The sequence below is a fragment of the Physeter macrocephalus genome, unplaced genomic scaffold (genome assembly GCF_002837175.3).
Source record: "Physeter macrocephalus isolate SW-GA unplaced genomic scaffold, ASM283717v5 random_692, whole genome shotgun sequence".
NCBI classification, from domain to species: domain Eukaryota; kingdom Metazoa; phylum Chordata; class Mammalia; order Artiodactyla; family Physeteridae; genus Physeter; species Physeter macrocephalus.
Genome location: NW_021145969.1, coordinates 21,001 through 46,106, shown reverse-complemented (window position 1 = coordinate 46,106; position 25,106 = coordinate 21,001). Strand labels below are relative to the sequence as shown.

At 45.4% G+C, this 25,106-nt stretch overlaps 1 protein-coding gene across 2 annotated transcripts in view; it reads right to left on the bottom strand.

Annotated features, from left to right (window-relative positions):
- Positions 1 to 8,559: 8,559 nt before the first annotated feature.
- The window catches only part of ADRB2 (adrenoceptor beta 2), a 35,629-nt gene continuing 19,082 nt past the window's right edge, over positions 8,560 to 25,106 (bottom strand). Inside the window, exon 2 of one of the 2 annotated variants that reach the window (XM_028486101.2) lies at positions 8,560 to 9,711. In XM_028486101.2, the coding sequence (XP_028341902.1) occupies positions 9,575 to 9,711 (137 nt within the window). In that variant the 3' untranslated portion in view covers positions 8,560 to 9,574. Of the gene's footprint in view, positions 9,712 to 13,424; positions 14,267 to 25,106 lie in introns of those variants that run through there. The other variant, XM_007106135.3, reaches the window with a different exon arrangement.

The following is a 25,106-nucleotide window of genomic DNA, read 5'->3' as shown; positions in this document are numbered from 1 at the left end:
AGAGGAGGCACAACTGGCAGCCAAGGTTGCTTTGCAAGGAGACGCCCAAGCTCTGGGGACACGTTCCCCTTCTATGAAATTCTTGTGAACATAGACTGAGAACCAGGATAGAATTTTGTTGGTTTATCTGGACCCCTCCCCAGGGGGTTTGTGTTGGTATTCTTTCTGCATGCCACTCTGGGTGGTATTTCAATTCCAAGCAGGTTTCATATTCCATTAGCTCTGAGATTCCTTTCCTTCCAACGTGTGGATTTTGCCTTTGTTCTTTTGTTTATATTCCCTAGACAATCAAGTTCCTGAAAGTTACAGGCCTCCTGGCTGTGGAAGAGCGGAAATTTCAGGACAGTTCCTGAATGTCCAAGCCTTCAAAGCCCCATGCAAGGCCAGCAAACAGCCTCCACAATCAAGGGGGAGAGCCTTCCTGAGTCAGGGTCTGCTCCAGGTGGAATGTCTGTTCTCAAGTGCACATCCTCCTGTGGTGCCCCTGCCCTGGGGCAGTGCCTCCACTGCCCTGTACACAGGGCTCCGTGTAGAGAAACCTTTGCAAGAATAAGGGGGATGATTGCTGTTCCCCCAGTTCCTTTCCTCATTAGCAGGCTGAGTTCTGAATTTTAGCAATTAGAAATTAATTCTTTAACTTCAGGTTTTGTTCACCAGGACAAAAGAAAATGTTTTATTATAGGATGACTTCCCCTCCCACTCTCCTTCCTCTCTTCCTTCTTCTCCTTCTTCTTTTCTGTCCCCAATATTTCTTGAGAATTTGCTATGTCCAAGGCCCGGTTCTAAGAGCTGGGGATTCAACAATGAAAGCAGACATCTCTGTCCTGGTGGAGAAAGAGCTGATGGCCCTTTGAGGGAGTCAGACGATATATAGTGTGATGCACAGTGTAGGTTAAGGGCCTTGAAAGTGACAGAAATGACAGTTTAGACTGGGTAGTTAAAGGTAGGCTTAGAGTCAGGAACAGGGTTAAGAGGAGAGAGTGAGGAGGGGGTATCTGAGTAGAGATCTGAATGAAGTGAGAGACTGTGCCCTGAAGCCACCTGGGGGATGACGCCTACTTGCCAGAATGGTCCCCAGGAAATGTGGCAGGGTCTGCCATCCACCCATGGATGGCACAGAACCAGCTTAATCCTGTTTCCAGGTGATGTCCTCCTCTACGTTCTTGAAGACAATTCTTAGATCCCAATTAAATCATCTTATCCTAGCAAATTTGGCTGTTATTTCAGCCTAAAGTAACCTTTCAGAGTAAATTTCCCTGTAAAAACATCTATTCCAGAATCTCAAGTTACTTGACTAAGTCTTTGTTTCTTCTTTCATTCTTGATCCTCGAAGATTCCAGTGTTTCAGAGTGGGAAGTGCCCTTTGAGGTCAGAGGGCCCAACCCCCTCATTTTAGAGATGGAGAAAGTAAGGCCAAGGCATAGGAAGGGCCTTGCTTATGGTTGGTTGGTCACAGGGTTAGGTACAGAATGGCAGTGAGGACACACACCCAGGTGTCCTCCTGTCCCAGTGCTTTTTCCCCTTCCACCCCCACTGCACCACATGACATATGCCCTCTAATCCACATCTATTTTCTATACTTGCAGAATAGCAGTGCTAGCTCATATTTCTCCAGAACTTGGGTTTCCTCTTGCAATGTTGTTCTGTTCTTCTCTGAGAAAGTTTTCTGAGAAGAGAAACTCTCTGTAGGTTTCTTTTTTTCCCTTTTAAACTAAATATTGTCTTTTGCTCTATGCCAAGCTCTGTGCTAAAGACTTTACACCCAGGATTTCATTTAACCCTCACAAGCCCTTTGTGAGGTATTATTATAATCATTCTTACTGGAAGACTGGGAAACTCAAGTTCAGAGAGAGTAACTTACCCAAGGTCACACAGCTGAAGAATAGTGCAGCCGGAATAAGAACCCAAGCAGTGTGACTCCAGAGCCTGTACCCTCACCCACTAGGCTAGTCTCCTGTTCATGTGTAGCGTCTGGCACCAGCTAGGGCTGAAAGCTCCCGTGTTGGAGCATCTGTACCTTCAGACTCATAGAGCCTCTATCTCTTTGGCCATTTTGGCTATCTTCCTCACCTGCATTGTCATAGCAGGTGGTCCAGGCAAGGAGCTTACTGCCCTAGGGGGCAGTAAGGCCCTAGGGGGCCTTCCTCTGGAGGCCCTTGACACATAGGTTGGTATGCTTAGCATTACCTGCCCTTGGTATCCTGACTACAGATGACACAATACAGAATGGCAGCTTGACCCAAAGACATAATAGTGTGTATGCTCTATCCAATAGGAGCACTGTGCCTTGGCTGGGGACCGGCTGAACCAATCAGACCTTGATTCTTAGAAAGCAGTAAGATAGGAGTCAGGCACAGAACAGTGCTGCTACTCAGAGGAGGAAGTGACAGATGCCCACTGCTAATGGAGAGATGAGATAACCTAGTCACTAAGAGTGAAAACAGTCCAATGGCTGAACAATATTCTCACCTCCAGGTGGTTTGGCTCTGCGGCTCAGATTGTTTCTTATCTTTCTTCTCTGTAATTCTTAAAATAAATTCCTGGTAAATGAGTAACATGAGTGGGTCCCTGTCCATGCTCCCTGGAAGAGGCAGATAACCGTCCTCGGTCTGTGTCCCTTCAGTTACAGCAATCAGTTCGGCTGATCACCCTCCAGTGCCAGGCACCCACGTCGGGCAGGACTTCCACGGGCGTCCATTTTACTGGCCCCTGGCTAGACCTGAGGTCATTTTCCCAAAGGGAGACCTAGTGATCATCTGGGCAGATTCCCGAGGCCCACCTCAGACTTGCTGAATCAGAATTTCTGTGGGTGGTGCCTGAGGGATTCATGTACCAAAACTCCTAGGCTGCTTTTATTCTCAAGTGATTTTTATGGATCCAAAAGTTTGAAAACCATGGCCATGAGAGCTGCTTTTAGATCAGATACTCATCCCGGGTTCCACCAAATGTGATCAGCATGCATTCTCTGGAGTAACGTTCCTATGTTCTTTTGGGGGATCGGACGTGGGGGGCATTGAACTGCAGCAGCCAATACCTGCTGATATGTTTTAGAAACTGATTATACCTGAAATTGCAAAATGCCACTAATGAGCTCAATCTACACATTGTAGAAGTATTGTGCTTAAAAGATTTTGAATTGTTTGCCAACCTTAATGATCAGAAGATTTCACACAAAAAATACCGACTTCCAACTTTTGAAAATCTGGAAGCTCTAGTGGCATTGAACCTTCATTCTGTTTGGCAACAACCAACTGTTGCTGAATAACTGATGCCACCTTTAGGTGGGGCTTGAATGCCCTGACTTAGTCCTCTTTCCCTCTAGTCTCTTCAAATTTGAGGCTTTGTCAGTGGTTCAAGAGAAATGGGAGTGAGAACATTTCTTGGTGGATATGAAGATTATTCCTTCATGTTTAGTAGGTCAGTTTTGTGACTGTATTGAAAACAACAGAATTCAAGATGGCTAACTTCACTCATGCCTGACGTGCACCTGATCTTAAAGGCATTTAGTTGGGACCCTGGACATTGACTCCCAGATCACTCTGAGGGTCTGTAACTAGAAGCTGAAAGTCCACCATAAACCCAGAGAATATTAGAATTCAATTGTAGAGTGCAACACCCTCCTTGTACAGATGGAGAGACGGTAGCCCAGAAAGAGGAAGAGCTCTTCTGGAGGTCACTCAAGAAGTGGAGTATGGCCGGGGTGCCAGTCTGGTCCTCACTCTAGTGCATCATCCAACTTCCCCCATCTTCATCTCTATAGCTGGTACTATTTCCTACAAATTTTCCTTACACTTGGCCATATCATTTTTTCCACTGGATGTTTACTGTATTCCAAGTACAGGGCTAACTATAGTGTTTTACAAACATGTCTGATTTAATTTTTATCTCTGTTTGACAAATGAGAAAACTAAGATTTACAGAATCACTTTACGTATCAGTAGAAGAGACAGGATCTGAACCTAGGTCTGGGTATAATCAGAGCCTTCCCCACTGTGCAGCCTCATATTGACCAGCCCAGCAACCTTGCCAGGGAGGCACCATGCTCTTCCCATTTTAAAGATGAAGAAAGCAAGAGGGTAAGCATCTTGGCCAGGATCCCACAGCTAGTAACTGACACAGTCAGGACTGACATCTAGGTCTGGCTTCAGGGCTGGGCGCATAACTGTGTCTTCATTTGCTGCCCTTCTGTACCTCCTGGGACCACTTGAGACCTTCCAAGAGTTCATTTGCAATTGCTCGGTGTGTAATCACCCTACAGAACTCATTATCATATGTAAATTTGGATGTGTAGAGGGGCTGCATCCATCCTGTGCCACACTTAGTATACCTGTGTGGTTAACTATAGTGCAACCTTCTGTGCCAAACATGCTGAGTGGCAGCCACAGCCTAGACCCTCAGGGGAAGTGACCTCTGTGAACAGGGACTCTTGAGTCCAAAGACAGGAAGGGACTTCTCAGATGTCACCCAGTTTGTGCTAACTCTCCAAAGACTAGAGCCAAAACTCCAGGGCTCAGAGTAAAACACAGGGCCCAGACCTTTTTCTGCGCCATCCTTTCTCTTTCCAACACACAATGCTAGTTCCCTCTTGTTCCATTTTAACCAGCGAAATGCTGTGAAATGCTTCAGTGCCCTTGTGTTGTCTTTATCTTGCTTTGTGAGACGTGATGGCAGTGACCTTGTGTTTTTAATCTCACTTTGTGAAAGATGAGATAGTGACCTGTGATGACTCAGAACCCTAACACCCCAGAAAGGGAGGACTTATCAGTGGATTTCACGCCATGCTCCAAAGAACCCAGCAGTCTCCTGTACGTCCTTCAAGATTTTGAAAATAACAACATCTTTGCCACCAAAAAATAAAGATTCAAACAGACTAAGGAACATGTTAATCACCCATTAAAAATATATTTTATATATTGGGATTTAGTGCAAGATGTCATTTTGAAGAAAGAGTTCTGCTACTATAAAGATTACAAATCTCTTTTACTAAAATACCATGGATCACAGAGCTATAGGATACATCTGCTCAGAGGTAGAAAGTAATCATGGAACAAAGTCAAGCACCCCAGCAAAGCAGAGGAAATGAAATCTTCATCTTGGGCTAACCAAGCATCTTGCTGAAAGGCGATCCTGCCTTCCCAGCATTCCCACTTCAGTCTGCTGGGACAATGACAATGCATCCTCTGTCCCCACTGGGCGTGCATTGACCTGCCCCATCTTTGCAATGCAGGCTCTGGATTGCCCAGCTTTTCCCTTGCTCAGACAAAGTTCTGAGCTTGCTGGAGAGTCTTAATATAATATATAGGCTGCCCTGTCGGATTCTACACTCTGGGCCCTCCAACCCAGAGACCTGGCTGCAGATTCTGGCCCTAGAAACCTGGGGGCAAGGGCCACTGGTAGAGGGTGCTGTGAAGGTTTCTGGAAACAGAGCTATAGCTGATGTTTCCTTCTCTGTGAGTACAAGGGATTAGAAAGGTCTGTTCACACACACACACACACACACATACTCACACAGACTGTGATTCAGAGTTGGTTCGGTTCAGCTGTAGTTCTGGTTCAGCTGTGGTTCTTAGTAGAGTGGTTTAACTAGTCAGGTCAGATCTCTTGCTTCTTTCCTCTCCAGCCAGCCTCACCACCTGTCCTGCTTGTCTTTTCCCACAGTAGGTAAGTAACCTTGGGCTTCTCCGCCGGCCTCCCTGGCAGCTCACCCAGCCCTGGACCCTCCCCGTGCTCATCTCCTCAGCACCATCCACACTCCCAACCGCTTCCGCTGCTCCTCCTGACTTCTTTCTTTACTCAGGCTGCTCCCCTTTCAGTGCACCATGAAGGCACTTAAACTTCATCTCAGACTCTCCCTTCCTTGCTCATTGTCTTAAATCAACATTACATTAAACCCTGTGGTACATTAAACCCTGTTCATATGTTCTCTGTGTTTTTGGCTTCAGATCTTTGTTTTCTGCCACCCTCCCACCTCAAATCCACTCTGCAAGGCATTGCCATGTTATTCTTTTTAAAGCAGTGGTCAGATCACGTCACTCCCCTCCTTAAAGACCATCACTGGCTCTCTACTGCCTGATGAGGCAGCCTCCCCTTCTTTAGCGTGGCCTTCGAGACGCTCTACCATATTGGGGAAGCTTCTCCAAGCATAGATTCCTATAATTCCTCTTTACCTTTCCAGGCCTCCTGCCAAGCCAAAGTATTCCCAATTTCTCAAAGGTCCCCAATACTTGTACTGTCTAAATACTTGTACCTTCTGTTTGGAATGCTCCACTGCTCAGCCTTCCTTGTGGGACTTCATTCCATCTTTTAAGGTCTAGCTCAAAAGCCACCTCCAGGAAGCCTTCCCTCAACAAAATTCTCTCCCTCTGCTACTAGCCTCATTCCTGTTCCAGAGCCAAGGAGGCAGACTCTCACCATTTGACGACTGTTTATGGAACATCTACTATGTGCCAGGCACTGTGGATACTCATTCATTCATTCTTCCAAATTTCGGCAAATACTAACGGAGTGCTTAGTATGTGGCCAGCACTATCCTGATACAAGAGATGTAACACTTACTGCCATGATATAATATCAGTGCAATGAAGAAAATAGAAAGCGAAGTCTGATACACAGGGCATGATAATAAACAAGTGAGGAATGAACAGGATCCACCAGGATCCATGGCACTGAGTGAGGGACACCTACTCCAGAGATGTGCAGGCCTAGCTGGACCTGCTCAAGAGCAAAAGTTCAGCACCAGCCTCTGGCAATTCTATGGCTTGTCCTGCATCTTGACTCCTTTGATGTTGATTGACACTGTGGCTGCTGGGCCTCCTTTTTTAGTGCTCTCCACGGGGAATGCAACCATGAGAAGGGCCTTCAGATGTAGGAGCTCCCCATGGCTGGGCCCTGGAGGCTCTGTCCTGATGCCAAGCACCTCATAGTCAGAGGAGGAATGCAGGTCCAGGCCACTGGACAGCACAGGGCAATGCAGCCAGTCAGAACAAAGCCTTCAGAGAAGGGTGAGGGGGTTGATCTTTCCGTCAATGTGCCCCTCTGAAGTCTGTGAGCAGGATGGCAAGCTTCAGCCAAGAGTAGTAGCTCAGGTGGGCTGATCATGATGGACATCATAGGCAAACTGGCTACTTCCTCTGTGCTCCACTCAAGTCCCACCCCATGGAATGTCCACCCCGTTTTCCTCTCTGATGCTGGCTGCTGACGATGCTGATGAGGACTACGAGGAACATTTGCTGAGGCTCCTGTGCTAAGTGTGCTAGGTGGTTTTTCTCATTGCATGCTCATGTATAGTCCTTATCCCTATTTTGTAAGTGAGGACTCTTAGGCTTATAGAGGTTAAGAAATTTGCACAGGGGCACACCAGGCACATGGGAGTGTCAGAATTCAAAACCAGTTGGATGCCAGACTCCAGAACCCCTGTGTTTAATCACATCATAGCATCTTCCTGTGCTATTAAAATTATACTCCACCCCAAGGCCTCATTCAAATGTCACCTCTACTATGAAGCTTTTCTTGATTACCTTTTCCATCCCTGTATGTGGCACATATAATTGCCCTGAGTAGTAGTTGTCATTCATTCATTCAACAGTTATTGCATGTCTACTAACTGCTCTTTGATGAATAACTCTGCATCTCCTCTTGGGAAGCTCCCCGTCCAGTTACTGCAGGGCAGGATCCAGGCTACTATGTGATATATTTGGTCTGCTTGAAGCAGTACACTCTCACTTCCAGGGCCTGAGAAAGTCGTGGGCCTATTCCTATAGCCAGATTGTCAAAGCCATTTAACAGTTCAGGTCAGACATATGGAAGTTTGCCTGCAAAACAAGCAGGTGGAGAAATAGCAGGGAGTTCCTCCAGGCAAAGCAGTGCTGGAGGGTGAGTGATTATAATTCTTGCCCCTTTCCACGCAACAGTCCTGCAGAGCTGAACTTCCGAGTCCTCCCAAGAGAAAGGAATGATCTGCTGCAGCTGTGCTCCGTGTAATTCTGGTTTTGTGGGCTTTTACCAAGTGTTTATGAAGTCACTTTAAGCAAAGCCCCGCTCCTTTCTCCAAGGTACTATCACTGTAGCACCTCCAAGACTAACCTACCCAGAACTTAGAAGGCGCCAGGATTAGGCTGTGCCCTGTGGAATTCCCAGGCTCAGGTCCAAGAGAAGCCCTCCCCCTCCCACCCCACCAAGTAACTGAATGGTATTTCCTCAATTAGAAGACCTTTAAAAAGGAGGATAGGAGGAAACTTGCCGAAAAGAGCTCCAGGCAGGCTATTTAGAAACTTCTGTCCTTTTGCCCAGTCCCTTCTCTAGAACCCACGGGTTCTTAGGGACCCAGCTGGAGGCAGTGGTTCTCACCTTTTTTATAGAACAGACAAAACTTTGAGAATCACACCAAATTTTTGCACTCTCTCCCCACAAAAATCCCCCCCTCTCCCACATACAACCAAGTATATACAGTTTTAGGGTATTCAAGGGATTCCTGAAGTCTACCCATGAACCCAAAGTTTGGTGTCCCCAAAGTGTTGTATGCAAATAAGATGATTTTAGGTGGTATGTGGACAAATACTGTTTTAAGTTTTCACTCCTGAGTATTTATTTTAATATGCTTTGGAATCATAGTTAACACATCACGTCTGTGATATTGTAAATGTTCTAGGATGAGGATAGGCTAAAAAATTATGACTAGAATGGAAGTCAGTTTTAAAGGGATCATTAAGTAAATGATCACCATTCCAGGGAACCTGTGTCTGGAGAAGAAGCTGGGAAGCAATACACACACATGACCTGTGTCATGGATGTGCTGCCCTGGTTTGTGGAAACTCCAGTCTGATTCAACGACCTCATTGCACAAATGAGGCAACTGAGGCGCAGAGTTAAGTGACCTACCTGAGAGTTCTCAATAGTCAGAAGGAGACTGGAGGAAAGTCCCCAGAGTAGCACATTCCCAGGACAGTGCTTTTCCTATAAGCACCATTAGTTTTCTTGCTTTCTTCCGTGCAGTTTTAACCTCAGAGGGCAAAAGGAGTCTACCCAGGTTCACTCTGGGAGCAGAGAGAACCAGCAGTAACCTCAAACAGCCAGTTAGATCACTGTCATTTTACAAGGGCTTTTACAAGTATTTTCCTTAGATTCTTCTTACTGCTTATACTTACAAATGAAAAAATCTTTCAAGATGCTTGTCATTCCTCCCACATTGTTCCAGGTTTGCATGTGTAGAGTCTCAGAAAATGATTTGATGTTCTGCCCTGGGGGTTATTCTATTTAGCTGGAGTCATAAGAGAGAATCAACTTTGTTGTGAAGCTTCTTTCAATTTGGGTTGACATTGTGCTCTCTGGTCTCCTTGCCAGGTTGAAAACTAATGGTATGTAATATAAAGACTTTCTTTAAATCCTCTGCCTGGTTCAGCCCCCCTGGGGAGCATTGTTCTGGGTTCTGAATGCATCCCTTTAAGAATGAGTGTGGTCAGAGAGAGGGTAACGGGACAGGGAGGAGACTGCTGCCTAAATCAGAGGAGGGACGACTGAAGGAACCGGCGTTGAGAGTTCCAGTTGCCGGCAGAAGACTCGCGGAGCCATTCCAAGGTCACTGCAGATCTTTAAAGGGCTGTTGTGGGACCGGGCAGGGCAGGCACACAGTGCTGCAGGTCTGCTGTGCTCCTGTTGGCAGAGCAGGTCTGTGGAACGGCGTGGGCAGGTGGAACAGAACGGGTGAGTGGGCACCTGGGAAAAGAGAGGAGAGGTACACAGCAGCTCCAGGTTGTCATGCAGGCTAGAAACCTGAATTTTATATAAAATCTGATTTTTAAATGGTGGCAATACATTTCAAAAACATTTGAAAACATTGCTTGGCCAAACAAAAAACACCCGAGTCAGATCCCAGCTGTGGACCACTATTTTGTATCTTCTGCCTCTGTGTTCATGAGTTATTTAGGTGTTCCTGGTTCCTGATCCAGTACTTGAGCCCAAGCATGGACTCCCCCTTTTTTGGGTGGCAATTCCTGTGTCATGGTCCTGTGAGCAGTGTTCAGGGTACACCACATGGTCTTAGAACAGCATCTTCACCACACTTTGAGGTAAAGTGGGAAGCTCCAAGGGCTGGGGTACTCCTTCTGGGGTGAAGGGAGGGACAGGCAATGCCAGGGAACCTGAAGGAGGTAGCATTGTACCTAGAAATATCATTGAATCAGAGGCAGGATATCTGAGTTCTCATGCCACCTGTGTGATCCCCTAGTTGTGTGTCCTGGAACAAGTGACTTCTCTAGGTCTGTTTCTTCCTCTGAAAATGGGAGATGGTATTGGATGGGGTTCTGTGATTTTTATGACAGTCACTCCTCCTCACCCTCATCCCCACCCCTGTAGGACTTCCAAGTCCCTGTTTCCTGTGTCCCTTTCTTCAGTGGGTTTCTGCCAACCCTAGGAAATCCCTCTGCATATCCAGCCTGGGTCAAGTTGCCCTGTCCTGTCACCTTAGGGATCTCTCTTCTGCTTATAATGTCTTCCTTTTCACTGTGCCCAGTAATTCCTACTTATCCACTCTCTGGGCAAGCTTCTCCTGACCCCAGGCCAGGTCTGTTCCCCAGTTATATGCACCTTTCCATCAGAGTACTCCCTATAGTTCTCCTACTCATTTATTTGTATGATTATCAGGTTAATATCTCCTTGGATAGATTATCCTGATGGTCTCTTCCAACCCTGATATTCAATGATTCTGGAATTACCAACCAACAAGGGACAGAGCACAGAGCAGTGGTTCTCAAGCTTTATTTCTGCCCCATGCACCTAAGAGATTACAGTACACACCCAGCATGAACTGGGCCCGTTGGACAGAAACACTCATATGGAGGTGAAGAACACAAACCTGGTCTTAACATTTTCCCTGCTGCTTGTTAACTGTGTGGCTTTTTAGATGAGCCCCTCTGAGCCTCAGTTTCTTCTTCTGCAATGTGGAAAAAATAGCTGCCCCACAGGGTTCTTGTGAGGAGTAAGTGAGCTAAATCCCTTAGCCTCCTATTGGGCACAAAGCAAGCATGCAACACATGGAAACCATAAGAATATTTTCAAATTGCAGTTTAGAGTATCCTTATGGTATAAATCCTATAGCTGAAGTTTTGGGTATCTGCTCTCTGCACCAGTTAGCATCCCACTGTCCACCAAAGGGCTAAGAAAGACAGGAGGCTAAATCAGTGGTTCTCAACCAGGGCACATGTTTCCTCCAGGGAACATTTTGCAATGTCTGGGAATATTTCTGATTGTCACAATGTAGGGCAGGAAGATGCTCTGGGCATCTAGTGGGTACAGGCCAGGGATGCTGCTAAACATCCTGTAGTGTATAGGGCAGCTCCCACAACAAAGAGTTACCTGGTATAAAATGCCAATAGTGAGCTAAACAATAACCCAGGGGCACAGACTACAATGGAAAAATAATTTCATGAGGTTTTAGATATATGTGTGTGTATATACATATATATATAATATGCATAATACATATATATACATATATATTCACACATTATACCGTCTGTATATGGACCATGTACTATATGTATATGTATATATAATCTTGTATGTTCTAAAGTCCATACACATACCGTCAGCTGACAGCCAGCACAAATACAGAGCCAGCGCACAGACTCCCAGCCACACACCAGACTGACACTCTGGAGGCTGACTTACTGGAATGGGAAAGTCAGCATTTGATCTATGCACAACTTTTCAGGAAAGTAAAGCTTCGGGGAGGCTGAGATGTCCCTGGTTTTCTATGCAGCATGATCAGGGAACATGACATACATTTGTGCCCACACCCTCTTCCTGCTTAATCTCTCCCAATACCGAGCAATTCCTGTCCCTGGGAAACTCTTTAGGAAGGTGAGAGACAGAGAGGTGGCAGGCAGCAGGGGAAATGGCGGGGGTTGGCGGTTGTGCTGTGCTACCAGCTGGCTGGGCCACCTTGGTTGACTCACTTTCCCCTCTTTGGCTTTAATTCCCTCATCGGTGAGATGAGAGTGTGGGATAAAACGACACTCTATGTCTTCTTTCTGTTCGGACAGTGCTGATTCTTAGTAAGGCAAAGTTGGAATTCCCTTGATGAAGGCCTATTTTCCCAGCCACTCTGGTAGGCAGGAGACCATAGAAGTTGCAAACAACAGCTTGGGAATTAGAGAATCATACAGACCGGTGTTGAAAATCCTAGGTCCTTCTCTTACTTCTACATAACCCTTGGAAATTTTTTTAAATGAGAATAGTGATACTACTTACCTCAGTAGGCTGATGCAAGATGAGGAAAGATATTGTTTGACTAGTCTATGACACAATAAGCATTTGATAAATAGAAGTTGCTATTATCATTATCAATATTATTATTAGGTATTGGGTGATGGTGCTGGTGGTAGTGTGATTAAGAAGTGGTCTTTCTACTGGAAGAATTTACAATCTACCAAGAGAACCAGGTAAGTGATACAGAGAATGATGAAGTGATAAGTAGAAGCATGGCCCCTGAGATTCGAGGTGGGTTTGCATTTGGGATGAAGAAATTCATCCCAGCTGGAGAGGTCAGAGAAGTCTTTGTTTAGTGGAAAAGGCAGGATAGAGGCTGGGAATGTTTCAGGATATGCTGGGAAATTCCCTCACCTAAGATGTTTTGTGGATTCTAAGCACCCTCATCTTTACTCTCCTAAGCAGCAGTCACATGAGACAAACAAGTTCTCTCTGTGGTCCACATTCAGCCCAGGTTTCTGTGGAACTGATGGGTTCCACAAATATTATATGTTCTTCCTGACCCTTCTGCCAAAAGGAACTGGAAAGAAAGGAAAAAAAAAATACATTCTGTGTCCCAAAAGAGTATTTGATGGCAGGACACAAGTGCACAAAGGGAAAAAAAGAGCAGGAAAATTTGTGGTGGCTTTTCTAACCAGGAACTCAGATGGGGAGTGTAAAGAGTGACTGTTGGGGCTTCCTTCCCAGTGGATAGGACTCTGCGCTCCCAGTGCAGGGGGCATGGGTTCAATCCCTGGTCAGGGAACTAAGATCCCGCATGCTACACAGTGCGGGCACCCCCCCCCACCCCAAACCACCAAAAAAAAAAAAGAGTGACTGTCTTCCACTTAACTCTTTGGTTGCTCTGTGAGGCTCACATCACACAAGCTGTGCATGCCCAGCCAGCACACTTTGCTCTCAGGTAGCAAAGCAACTTCCACTGGAAGAGAGGGGCAGTGAGGAGTGAGGGTGAGGCCAAGGCAATGAGGCAAGTCCTGCACAGTGGAACAGAACCCTAGACTTGGTATCTCAGCCCCTATCAATTTCCCTCATATGTGGAATATAAAAAAATAAAAAATAAATAAATGAACAGATCAAACCACATGAGAATAAGCATATAAATAGAGAGAACAGAGTATTGGTTACCAGAGGAGAAGAGTTGGGGGGAGGGCAAAAATGGGTAAAGGGTGTCACTCATATGGTGATGAAAGTAAAATAAACTTTTGGTAGTGAGCACACTGTAGTGTATACAAATTGAAATATAATATTGTACACACAGCTATATAATAAAGTTTTATTTTAAAAAAGCCAGCTGGGGGAAGGGCAAAAATTCTGGACTTGGCGCCCACACCTGGGCTGAAGTCCCACCTTACTAGTTGGGTTATCCTCTACGGCAGTGGTCCCCAACCCCCAGGCCGCACAGGAGGAGGTGAGTGGCGGGTGAGCAAGTGAAGCTTCATCTGCCTCTCCCCATCGCTCCGCATTGCTCCCCATCCCTTGAGTTACCGCCTGAACCGTCCTCCCACAGCCCCACACACCCACATCCTTGGAAAAACTGTGTTCCACAAAACTGGTCCCTGGTGCCAAAAAGTTTGGGGACCGCTGCTCTACATGACAGGTTGTGATGTTATTAAACCGAAAACCACAGGTAAAGGGACTGCTGTAAAATGCACAGTGTCCCGTGTGAAACAAAGATACCACTCCCCAGAGATGAGGAAACTGAAGCACAACAGGCAAGGTCTTTGCCTGGGCCCAGAGCAGTAAATGAAGGGCAGAGCTGAGAAGAAGGTTCCATCTCTTCAGGCCAGATGGGCAGGTTGCAGGCAGTCCAGGGGCACCTGAACAGCCAGGTCCTTTGCTTCAGCCACAGGAGCCAGGCTGGGTCTGATAAACACAGCCAAAGGCATATCTGGTGCACATTTCAGCAGCCCCAGCCTTTGCTGGCGCCCAAGCACACAGGTTGGTTGTGGGAGCCCCGGGGAGCCGAGAAGAAGAGCTTGGGAGAACATGGGGGAAATTGAGCCTGCCAAGAGAAATGAAAAACACCTTAGCTGGTGTGAAGGGGAGAGCATGCAGAGACATTATCCATAGCTTCAGTGTTTCCATCATCTGTGGCAGAAAGGTGAAGGTGACTTTCTGCAGGGCCAGCCCCAGTCCAAAGCCCAGGCTGCTTAAGCAAAATGCCTTTAGACTTCTCTGTCAAAAGTTTTGCATGTAAAGTGACAATGACAAAATCACTGCAATACAAATGTGCAGAATTTCCACAGCTTGGCTTCCAGGTTGGTCCATGGAAACCAACTTGTGTGTACTTTCAGGAATGCAGTGGGAATGGGGAGACTGTAGTTTAGTGACAAATTTCCTCACTTTTTGAGTCAAGAGGCAAGGATGCAGGTGGGCTTCCATATCAATTGGCCGTGGTTTGCTGAGCAAAGTAACTGCCCTGCTTGAGTCTATTATTCCCCAGCAAGACATCTGGATGGGAAGAGTTATGGGGTCCTTTCTAGGCCTAAAAATGTGAGGCATGTGGGAGAAGAAGGGGAAAGCATGAACATTTATTAAGTATCCCTAGTTGCTGAGGAGTACTAGCTTACATATTATATATATATATATATATATATATATATATACATACACTATATATAATAATATATATAAAACAATAATATATATAATATATATAAATTATATATATATAGTGTGTGTGTGTATATATATATATATATATATATATATATATACATAAAAGTATACCCTTTAAGGTTTCCCTTTGAGAACTGTGTTACTGTGTTATTGTTCCTAGTTTAGATATGAGGAATCTGAGGCCTGGAGAGGTTTCAGACTCATCCAAGGTCACACAGCGACTAATCACAAAGTTGGGATTCAAAGTCATGTCTGTTGCCCTTCAAAGACCACGGTAAAATAGTGGGAGCAATACTCTCGCCCCTGAAAATGATGCTGTCATTGAACCTGCATTCCTTGTTTCCCTCATGGGCCTGCCCCATGTCCTAGTTCTGGATATTTTAGGGGAAAGATCTCTAGCTTTGGAGATGGGACATAGAAGTGTGTGCTGGAGCTGGCTTACACTGTCTCAAAAGAGTCAGTTGTGCGCATCTCTTTCTCAACTCCACATTCAGTGATGTCATGTTGGTGGCTTGAAACTGGCCATGGGAGGAGTATGGAAACAGGCACACTGCAAATCAAGGGCTTGCCCCCACCAAGAGCCGGCTTACTAACACACCACTGGATGTTGTCTTATCTCCATCAACACCTGAGACACTAAGCGTTTAGAAACCCATATAGTAATTGTGGTGTTGCTGTGATATTCAAGTACGTGAAAAGTGAACTTGTCTCATTGAGCTGGGTTAGACTGGTTGGGTGTCAGTGAGTATCAGAATTACCTGGCATGCTACGAGAGAGGACAGAGACCCAGGTTCCTTGAAATAGGGTAGGGCTTACTGTGTTTTTACCACATTCCTCCGTGATTCTGATACCCATTACAGTTTGAAAACTGCTGGTCTATAGTACAGACTGTGAATAGGAATCCCTCCCTTGACCTTCCTCACAAGGATGATTACTGGAAGTATAAACAAACAAAGTCAACACTTAAAAAGGAACGAAAGCGTCCTATAAGTGCCACTGAGGCCCCATCTCCTTGACTATAAAATGTGGATAATTCTGCCCTTGCCCATTGGTTATTGAGAAAGTAATACCATAGTAATGTTTTTATAAGTGGGAAAACTCTGTATGACATGTGGCATTGTGATGATAAAAATAGAGGATGAGTTCTCCTTTGGCTCTACTTTCCTTGGAGTGCTGGGGAACACCCTTTTTCACCTCCTGTTCCCACACCCTATTTTTGAACCTGGCATATTTTGGCCAAGGGATTAAATGACCACTGGGGAGAGTAAACCTGTGTGACTGCCCTGCTCCGGCATTTCCCAGCACCTCTGCTTCTTGCAGCAGCTGACCTGCCTCCTCCCAGTGCCGATCACTGGCCTCCAGCCGGGCTGAAGGCGCCCAGCAGCTCCATCTCCTTTCCCAGGGCTGCTTTTTAAAATCTGACACTTAGCTTTTTATGTAGTAGCTACCTCACCTCAGGAGGCTATTTAGTTTTAATTTTTTATGTATCCCTTTCTCCCCTGTGTTTTGGAGTAAAGCCAACCTGACCCTAGCCAGTGACCTCTCCTGTTCTTGGGTACAGCTCAAGTCCCCAAGCCTGTGAGGCAAGGGCCAACATTTTAGTGTGCACTTGCTGTGATCGTGCCAGCTGGTGTTCCTTCTCAGGGTCTCCCTTCCTCCTTTGGTGTTTCCCAGAAGGGAGCTGTTGGCATTTTGTGTGGGATGATTCTTTATTGTCCTGGAAATTGCAGGAAGTTTAGCATTCCTGGCCCCCAGAACTAAATGCCAGTAGTGTCTGTTTTGTCAACAGTGACAACTTTAAGCATCCCCACACATTTTCAAAAGGGCCCATGGGGCTGGTTGTGCTCAGGGACTGTGTTCTGAAGGGCCTCAGTTTCCTCATCTGGTAAATGAACAAGAGAGACTCCCCAGAACCAGAGGGGCCTCACTCAGGAGCAGCTACAAGAACTGCCTGGGGCTGGAAGGAAAAACTGTGTCTCCGCCCTGATCTGACCAAAGCTCTGCTTGGATTTATTTAATCTATAGCGGTTCCACAAAATAGCTTGTTTGGAGAAAACCTTCTGTGGCTAAAATAAAGTGTGAAAACCACTGAACTGGATCAGAGGTTGCTAAATGACGCCGAAGCGTCCAAGGTGCTCTGCATACATGTTTTGTTTGACATGGGATTTTAAGATATTTGGAATCAATGTTGAAAAAAAATCTGGATTTTAGGCTTCTCAAAAAAAATAAAAACAAGTAAAAAAGAAAACAGGAAGATTTGGCAACACTAAGCCCAGATTTCTACAAGGCAACAGTGGGCTACAGCCGAGCACAGGCTGCCCACTGAAGTGGAGTCTGTCCTGTCCTCATTTCCTCTACTTGCCTAGCCTCGGAGGCATCTTGATGTGCAATGTTTGGATTAGATCCGTGGTTCTCAACCCAGAATACCTGGAGGAGCTTTTAAAATTCCAGTACTAGGACCCTAAGCCAGACTAATTTAATAACTGTCTCTGGGCGAGGGGCCTAGGTATGAGGTGATTTTACTGTCCGGGCAGTCATGAGAACCAGCAGACTCTAGAGGATCTCTAGTTTGGAAACCAGCTCCAAGAAGTCCAGATTCATGGCAGGGCTCCTGATCCCTACCTTTCTACCCCTTAGGCTCCCCAGCCTCCTTCCCTTCTTCTGGAAACCCTTGATCTGCCCCAGACTCAGCCCCATCAATCTCCTTGCTGGGTTAGTGGGTTCTCACTTGGCAGATTATCCACCTGGCCTCCCCTGGGTTGAGTGCTTTCCGGTTGGATCCAGTCATTGCTCTGTTCTTACCAAGGCCCCCAGGGCTCAGCGCCCTCTCCTGGGGCCCCAGCCCCACCCCCAGGGAAACTCCGCAAGCCTCATAACTCACCAGCTCCTGTCAGCCTCTACCACAGAAGCAAGTCCAGGCTCCTTCCTAATACTAGTCCTTCTGGACTCATACCTACAGGACCCTCTTCTCTGGGCCTTCATTTGCATGAACACAGAAAAGCAACTTGTAAAGCAGGGTTCTCAGCCTCAGCATTTTTGATATTTTGGGCCAGATAAATCTTTGTTATGGGGGCTGTCTTCGTGCATTGAAGGGTATTTAGTAGTATCCCTGGCCTCTACCCACTAGATTCCAGAAGGACCTCAATCCCCTGCTCCCCCTGCCCCTGCAAGTCATGAAAAGCAAGAGTCTCCAGACATTACTAAATGTCCCTTAGGGGCAAAGATCACATCCATTGAATACCATTGCTGTAAAGTAATTCAAGTTCTCACTTTCTCTTAAGGTGTAGGTAATATTTGCTAATATTCCACTTCTTATGCCATCCACATACCTGTACACTTTCCAGCCCGTGTCCCCTAGAACCCCATTTCCCTTTATAGTAAATAGTTCTCTCTAGTCCCACCCACCTCTAATGTTCCTTTACCACTCCAATAATAGCACATCAATTCACCCTGCTGCTCAAAAGCCTAGAAATTTTCTTTGAGCCCTCTGATTCTCAGTTTCCATATCCAGGCCATCAGCAAGTCTTTTTTTAAAAAATAAATTTGTTTATTTATTTTATTTTTGGCTGCATTGGATCTGCTTTGCTGTGTGCGGGCTTTCTTTAGAAAGGGGGCTAGAGGGGGCCACTCTCTGTTGCGGTGCACGGGCCTCTCATTGCGGTGGCTTCTCTTGTTGCGGAGCATGGGCTCTAGGCGTGTGGGCTTCAGTAGTTGTGACACGTGGGCTCAGTAGTTGTGGCTTGTGGGCTCTAGAGCACAGGCTCAGTAGTTGTGGTGCACCGGCTTAGTTGCTCCGCGGCATGTGGGATCTTCCCAGACCAGGGATCAAACCCATGTCCCCTGCATGGGCGGGCAGATTCTCAGCCACTGCGCCACCAGGGAAGTCCCCATCAGCAAGTCTTAGTAGGATCTATGTTTAGACATATCCCAAATCCTTCCACTTCTTTCCATCTCCATTGTTACTAATTTTGTCTATCATTGTCTATCATTGTCTGGGCTATTTCAATGGCGTCATTCTGTCTTCTACAATCCATTCTCCTTCTTGCAGTCAGAGGGGTCTTTAAGAAATATAAACTGTAGATCTAGTTGCTTACCTGCTTAAGAGCCTTCAATGGCTTCCCAATCTTCAAATAAAACCCAAACTTCTTACTAGGGCCCATGAGGCCTATCTGGTCCCAGCCTACTCCTCCAGCCCCTCCTCATGCTACTTTTCCCTTATTACGTTCCAAGCCATGCTGGTCCCCTTTCCACTCCTTAAATCTACCAAATGCTTTCCTGCCTGAGGGTCTTTGCACACACTATTCCCTCTGCCTGTAACTTTTTTACATCCTCGTGTCCACAGCTGCTTCCTTCTCAAGTTTCAGATTTCGCCTTAAGTGCTGCTACTGCAAACAGTCACTCCCCCATCCCAAGTTATTCAATATCCATTCAATAAAGTGAATTAATCCATTATGTATTTTTTATTACCTTTCAAGCAGTTATTACAAAATGTAATTATCTTGCTTCTTAGTTTCCTGTTATTACGCATCTTGCCCCACTAGCATATGTGAGGGCAGACACCTCATCTGTCTTATTGATGTCTGTACCCCAGGACTTAGCACAGTGCTTGGCACGTGGCACAGGCACAATAAATTTCTGCTGAAGAAACCAGCGAATGGATACCCATAATCTTCAGGTCCCAGACTCCTCAATGCACCCATAGTGGGTGATGATGACAGATGCCCTTCCAGCTCTGACATTTTAAGATGCCCCAGACTCTGCACCATTAAAATATCAATTCACAGTGGGCCACTGGGAATAACATGAGTCAGGGGATTATTACTATCTTAGTGCTTCTGTGACCATAATAGGCCTTTTTTGGTAGAGGGACACTGATTTCTTAAATGTCAGTGCCAGAAAGGAACTTACAGACAATGAAAGCACAATCTCTTCATTTGTCAAGTAAGAAATAAACCTTTAAATTTTATCATCCACTGACCACTGTCCCTTGCCACTGAGACACGTTAAAAGTTACAGAACACAGGACCATTCTTGCTGAGAGAGTCAAACCACCTTGTTCCACTGGTAAAAAATATTGCCTTTCTCTTGGGCCTGGTATGAGTGCCCTGATGCTTAGTCAAATGTTCTGGCCATGACCTGTACTTTCTGGTACAAAAGAAGTAGAAGGGAAGGGATCATACCTTATGATTTTCACTGGAAGCCTTGAGGTTGGCAGAAAGGCTGATCTTAAAGAATTTGTGATGATACTCTCTTACACATGATAGCAAAGGGAAATTGAGTTATTTAGAAAAGTTTACACCCACTCAAAATAGATATGGCTTCGTGCTCATCGTTCGTTGTCTATCAGGAGAGTATAGAGGAAAAAGTCTGAAACTGAGTTGTCAAAGATTATTAGGAAGAAGAGATAAAAGACTAAAAGAAAAGGAAGAAGGAAAAGTTGAAAGTACAAGCTACTATCTGAGATTAATTTGAAACCCCAAGGTCCAAGGAAGAGAGGACTGGTAAAAAGAGGACTGAGTCTCCACTTGGGATCCATGCCTCTCTCTGCCAAGAATTTGGTATGTGACAACGTGCAAACTCCATCTTCTCTCTGGTCCTCTGTAAAATGAAAACGGTGGAGCAAATGGTCTTGAAGTAATTTCTAGAGTCCTGTTTATTTGTTGCTTTTTGATTCAAAACCACAGACAGATCCCCAAATAGAACTGAGAGCGGGCTCTGACGTCCTTTCAGTTATGTGCCAATTTATTCAAAATCATTTGGGGACTTTGAAGCCTGATGGCCCAGAGTGACAGACTGAAATAACAACCAGCAAAAAGCAGAGCTGCTTCTTTTTTTTTTTTTTTTTTTTTTTGTGGTATGCGGGCCTCCCTCTTTTGTGGCCTGTCCCGTTGGACGTCCTTTCAGTTATGTGCCAATTTATTCAAAATCATTTGGGGACTTTGAAGCCTGATGGCCCAGAGTGACAGACTGAAATAACAACCAGCAAAAAGCAGAGCTGCTTCTTTTTTTTTTTTTTTTTTTTGTGGTATGCGGGCCTCCCTCTGTTGTGGCCTCTCCCGTTGCGGAGCACAGGCTCCGGACGCACAGGCTCAGTGGCCATGGCTCACTGGTCCAGCCGCTCCGCGGCATGTGGGATCTTCCCGGACCGGGGCACGATCCCGCGTCCCCTGCATCGGCAGGCGGACGCGCAACCACTGCGCCACCAGGGAAGCCCAGAGCTGCTTCTTTTTACTTAGGTAGTTAGCTCTGCATGTAAAGTTCCCGATGACACCTAAACACCATCCCATTTTTTTTTCCACCAGAGCCTAAAGTTCAAAACACTTTGGATTGAAAAACCAATAATAAAAGCCCTTACATTTGTATATATGCCTTTTGAAGCTTATAAAGTACTTTCTCTGATTTTATTTCATGTAAGTCTCACAAACAAATGTGAGAGTTGTTATTCTTCTCAGATTGCCAGTGAGGAAACTAAGACTCTGAGGAATGAAGTGATTTGCCCAAGGTCACCTGGGGTGCCCATCACACCTTGTTTGTTTTCTTCTCCTTTCTGCATACTTCCTCTGCTCTGCTCTGCATCATGGGGACCTCCACCCTGCAGGTTCCCTACCCTGTTGCTTCAGGGAAAGTTTGGCTAATGGTAATCTATGATAGAAGACGAGAGGTGAGGAGGGGAGAAGTGGCTGTTTCTCCTCTCTGCCTTCTGTGGTATCTTCGGCAAATGGCTTCATGTGTTCTGTGCCTCAAGCTCCTGCCAAATAAGCGCCCTGGCTTCTGGGATCTTGTAACACCACCTTCTCCTGTGTCCCTCCAGACCCAGGAGCAGCAGCATCTTCCTGCTGTGCTAATCTCTGGTTCCTCACCATCCTCTGTTTGGCTTTGCAGCTCTTCTATCACCTGTGCATCCAAGTCCTTATATTAAATTTCTTATTTTGAAAGATCTAGAGTGGTTTCCATTTCCTGGTTGGACCCAGTCCAAATCCCCTGGCTGGGTAGTCACTACTATGAGGAGCTATAAGCATGGCAGAAATAGCCTGAGATAGCATATCATACTAGTGTATGTGTGTGCATTTCATTATTAAATGGTGAGAGCCTTTTCACCCAGGAACCGAGTTTATACAGCTTTAGGTCTTGAGGTTCTAGCACAGCGCCTGGCACTCAGCAGACACCAGTACAGTAAATGTTTGTTGACCTAATATATTTGTTTGGTAAAACAAACCCAGCCAGAGTGGCTGTTTAGTTTATCTCTATATCTCTACTTGTCTATTTAGACATAAGAATACAGGTCCTTCCAGTCTATAAAATGTACCAGTGAGCCATTCGGCCACACTCTACAAAGCCACACAGGGAACTGCATTATTTGCAATTTCTATGGGATATTTCTGACTTTGAACCATAATAGTTATTTCAGATGGGAAGATATAAATGAGTTGAAACTTGGAAAAATATACAATTGGCCAAAAAAGAAAGTGGATGAAAACCATGGGAAAACAGGAAAAAAGTTTTTTCTAATTATGTTAGTTTTCATATGATTATATAGGCCGAGTTTAACTGAGTATAATGCTGGACTGGGATTGGAAGATTGGGTGTTTGTGTCAGCTCTGCCACTAACCAATTTTGTGGCCTTGGGCAAGTCATTTCTCTCTGGCTCTTGGTTTCCTTCTTGGTAAAATGAAGTAAGATTAAATGATCTCTTGCTAAAATATCCAATAGCTCATCAGTGACTAGAGAAGCGAGCCCAAATTTATTGTCATATAAAATAAGACCTCACCTAGTCTGACCCTAACTTACCTTTCTACTTTCTAGCCTCACCTCATTCACCAACCCTCTATGCTGCCTGCTTAGCCAGCTCCTTACAGACCTTGACCTTTAATCCTGTTTTCTCTATTTGCAATTCTCTTCTCTGCTCTCTTCACCTCACTACCTGATGTAACTCAGCTTAAATTTCCTTCTGTTTCACAGTGGTCTCATGTTCCCCTTCCTGATGGGATAAAAAGAATAAGATTCCTTGTCCTGAAGAGGCAATGTGGGGTGCTGGTTAAGAGAGTGGACTTTGGGGCCAGAATGAGTGTGTTTAAGCTCTGGGCCTGCAATTTACTAGCTGTGTGACATTTGGAAAGCTACTTGCTGACTATGCCTCAGTGTTTTCATCTGCAAAGTCCTGATCATAATAGTACCCACATGAAATTTCTTATGTGGAAAGACCTAAAGTGATTCCCATTTTCCTGGTTGGGCACAGACTAAATTACCTGGCTGGGGAATAATAACTAGTATGGGAGCCATAAACATGGCAGAAATGGACTAAGACAGTATATTAGATATATGGGTGTGTGCATTTTCTTATTAGGCAGAACAAGTATTTCCACTCTGATCTAAGCTTATATATTTTTGGACCTCTGGGCTTAAGCATAGTGATTGACATGGCAGGCACTAATGAAGGTTTGCTGAATTTAATCCTGACAAGGATTAAATTAGATAATACATTCTGTGCTTGTCAGTGTACGTGGCACGCAGAGATGCTTGGTGATACAGCTATTATGAATATTAACCACTATCTGTTCTCCACAAGGTTTTTACTTTCCTGTATTACAGCAGTTATTACATTGTCTTATCATTCCATTTTTGGGCACATCCATCCCTTTCATTAAACTGTGAGCTAGTCAAGACTGTTACTGACTGAATTGTGTGCCCCTCAAATTCATATGCATTGTGTACCCCCAAATTCATATGCTGAAGTCTAAACCCTCACTATCTCAGAATGTGGCTATGTTTGGAGGTGAAGCTTTTGATGAGGTAATTAAGTTAAAATTAGTCCACTAGGGTAGAACCTAATCCAGTCTGACTGGTGTCCTTCTAAGAAGAGATTAGGACACACAGATAGACACCAGGGATGTGGGTATACAGAGGAAATAACATGTGACGAGGCAGGAAGGTGGCCTTGGAGGAAGTCAGCTCTGCCGGCACCTTGATCATGGATGGCCAGTTTCTAAAACTGTGAGAAAATATCTGTTGTTTAAAGCACCTAGTCTGTGGTATTTGTGATGGCAGCCCTAGAAAACTAATACAGAGACTGTGTTTTTATTCATTTATTCAACAGATATTTATGGAGCATCTATTACGTACCAGGCACTGATCTGTGAAATAGGGTATAGAGTGCTGAGAAAACAAGGAAAGAAAAAGGGCTTCTGCTCTCAGGAAACTTATAGCCTAGTGGGAGAGATGGACAATCAAAAGATCACATGAGTAGTGTGGTAAGAATGAGGGAGAGGTTGCTGTGCTCTGCGGGTGCGTGATGCTGGATGGGGGTGGGGGATGGTAAGAGAGGGCTGTTTAGTTGAATGTACTGTTTTATCCTCAGCACAGTTGCTGCAGTGCTGTGCTCACAGCTGATAACTGTAAATCTTGGTTGGCTTTTGTTGAAGGCTACGATCTCTCAATTCTCTACGTGGAATAACTAGAATTTTTAGCACTCAAGGAAAGAGAGCCCACAGGCAGATGCTGCCAAGTGTGACTGTTTATAGGGCCCCAGGAAGCTGGGGCAGTAGAAGGACTGATGGATGAGAAGGACGAGGAAGTTGTTCTCATCTCAGCCCTGCCACAAGCTGGTGGTGTTGGGACCTACTACAATGCCCTTCCCTTGTCTAGACCTCAGTTTCCTCATCTTCAGCAATGATGAGGCTGGGCTGGAGTAGTTCATCTCTAAGATCCCTTCCAGCTGTGTGAAATCTTTTCTGAAATCTAGTTCTTGTAAGACTAGTACTGAAAAGAGGAAGGAAAGGACAGAGGGAGGCAGGGACAGGGGAGGGGTAAGCGGAAAGAAGCTCCACCATTATTTGCTACGGGACCCTGGGCAAGAGGTTGCCCCTGATCTGAACCTCAGTTTCCTTTTTCTTAAAGTGAGCAAGTTACTTATGTTTAATATTCCTTTCAGTTCATGAAGATTTTATAAGTCTATGAGTATTTGGAATTCTTGAATCTTCCCTGAGCATTAATTTCAACAGGAAAACACCCTTGGGTTAAGAGTCTGCATTGAAGGTAACCCTGACGGCCTGGCCTCTGTTTCCCTATGCACTCCATTCAGTTGTGAACACTTACATTGGCTTATCTTTCAAACAGGAAGTTTTAGAAACACAACTCTTTTTTTTTTTTTTTTTTTTTTGTGGTATGCGGGCCTCCCTCTGTTGTGGCCTCTCCCGTTGCGGAGCACAGGCTCCGGACGCGCAGGC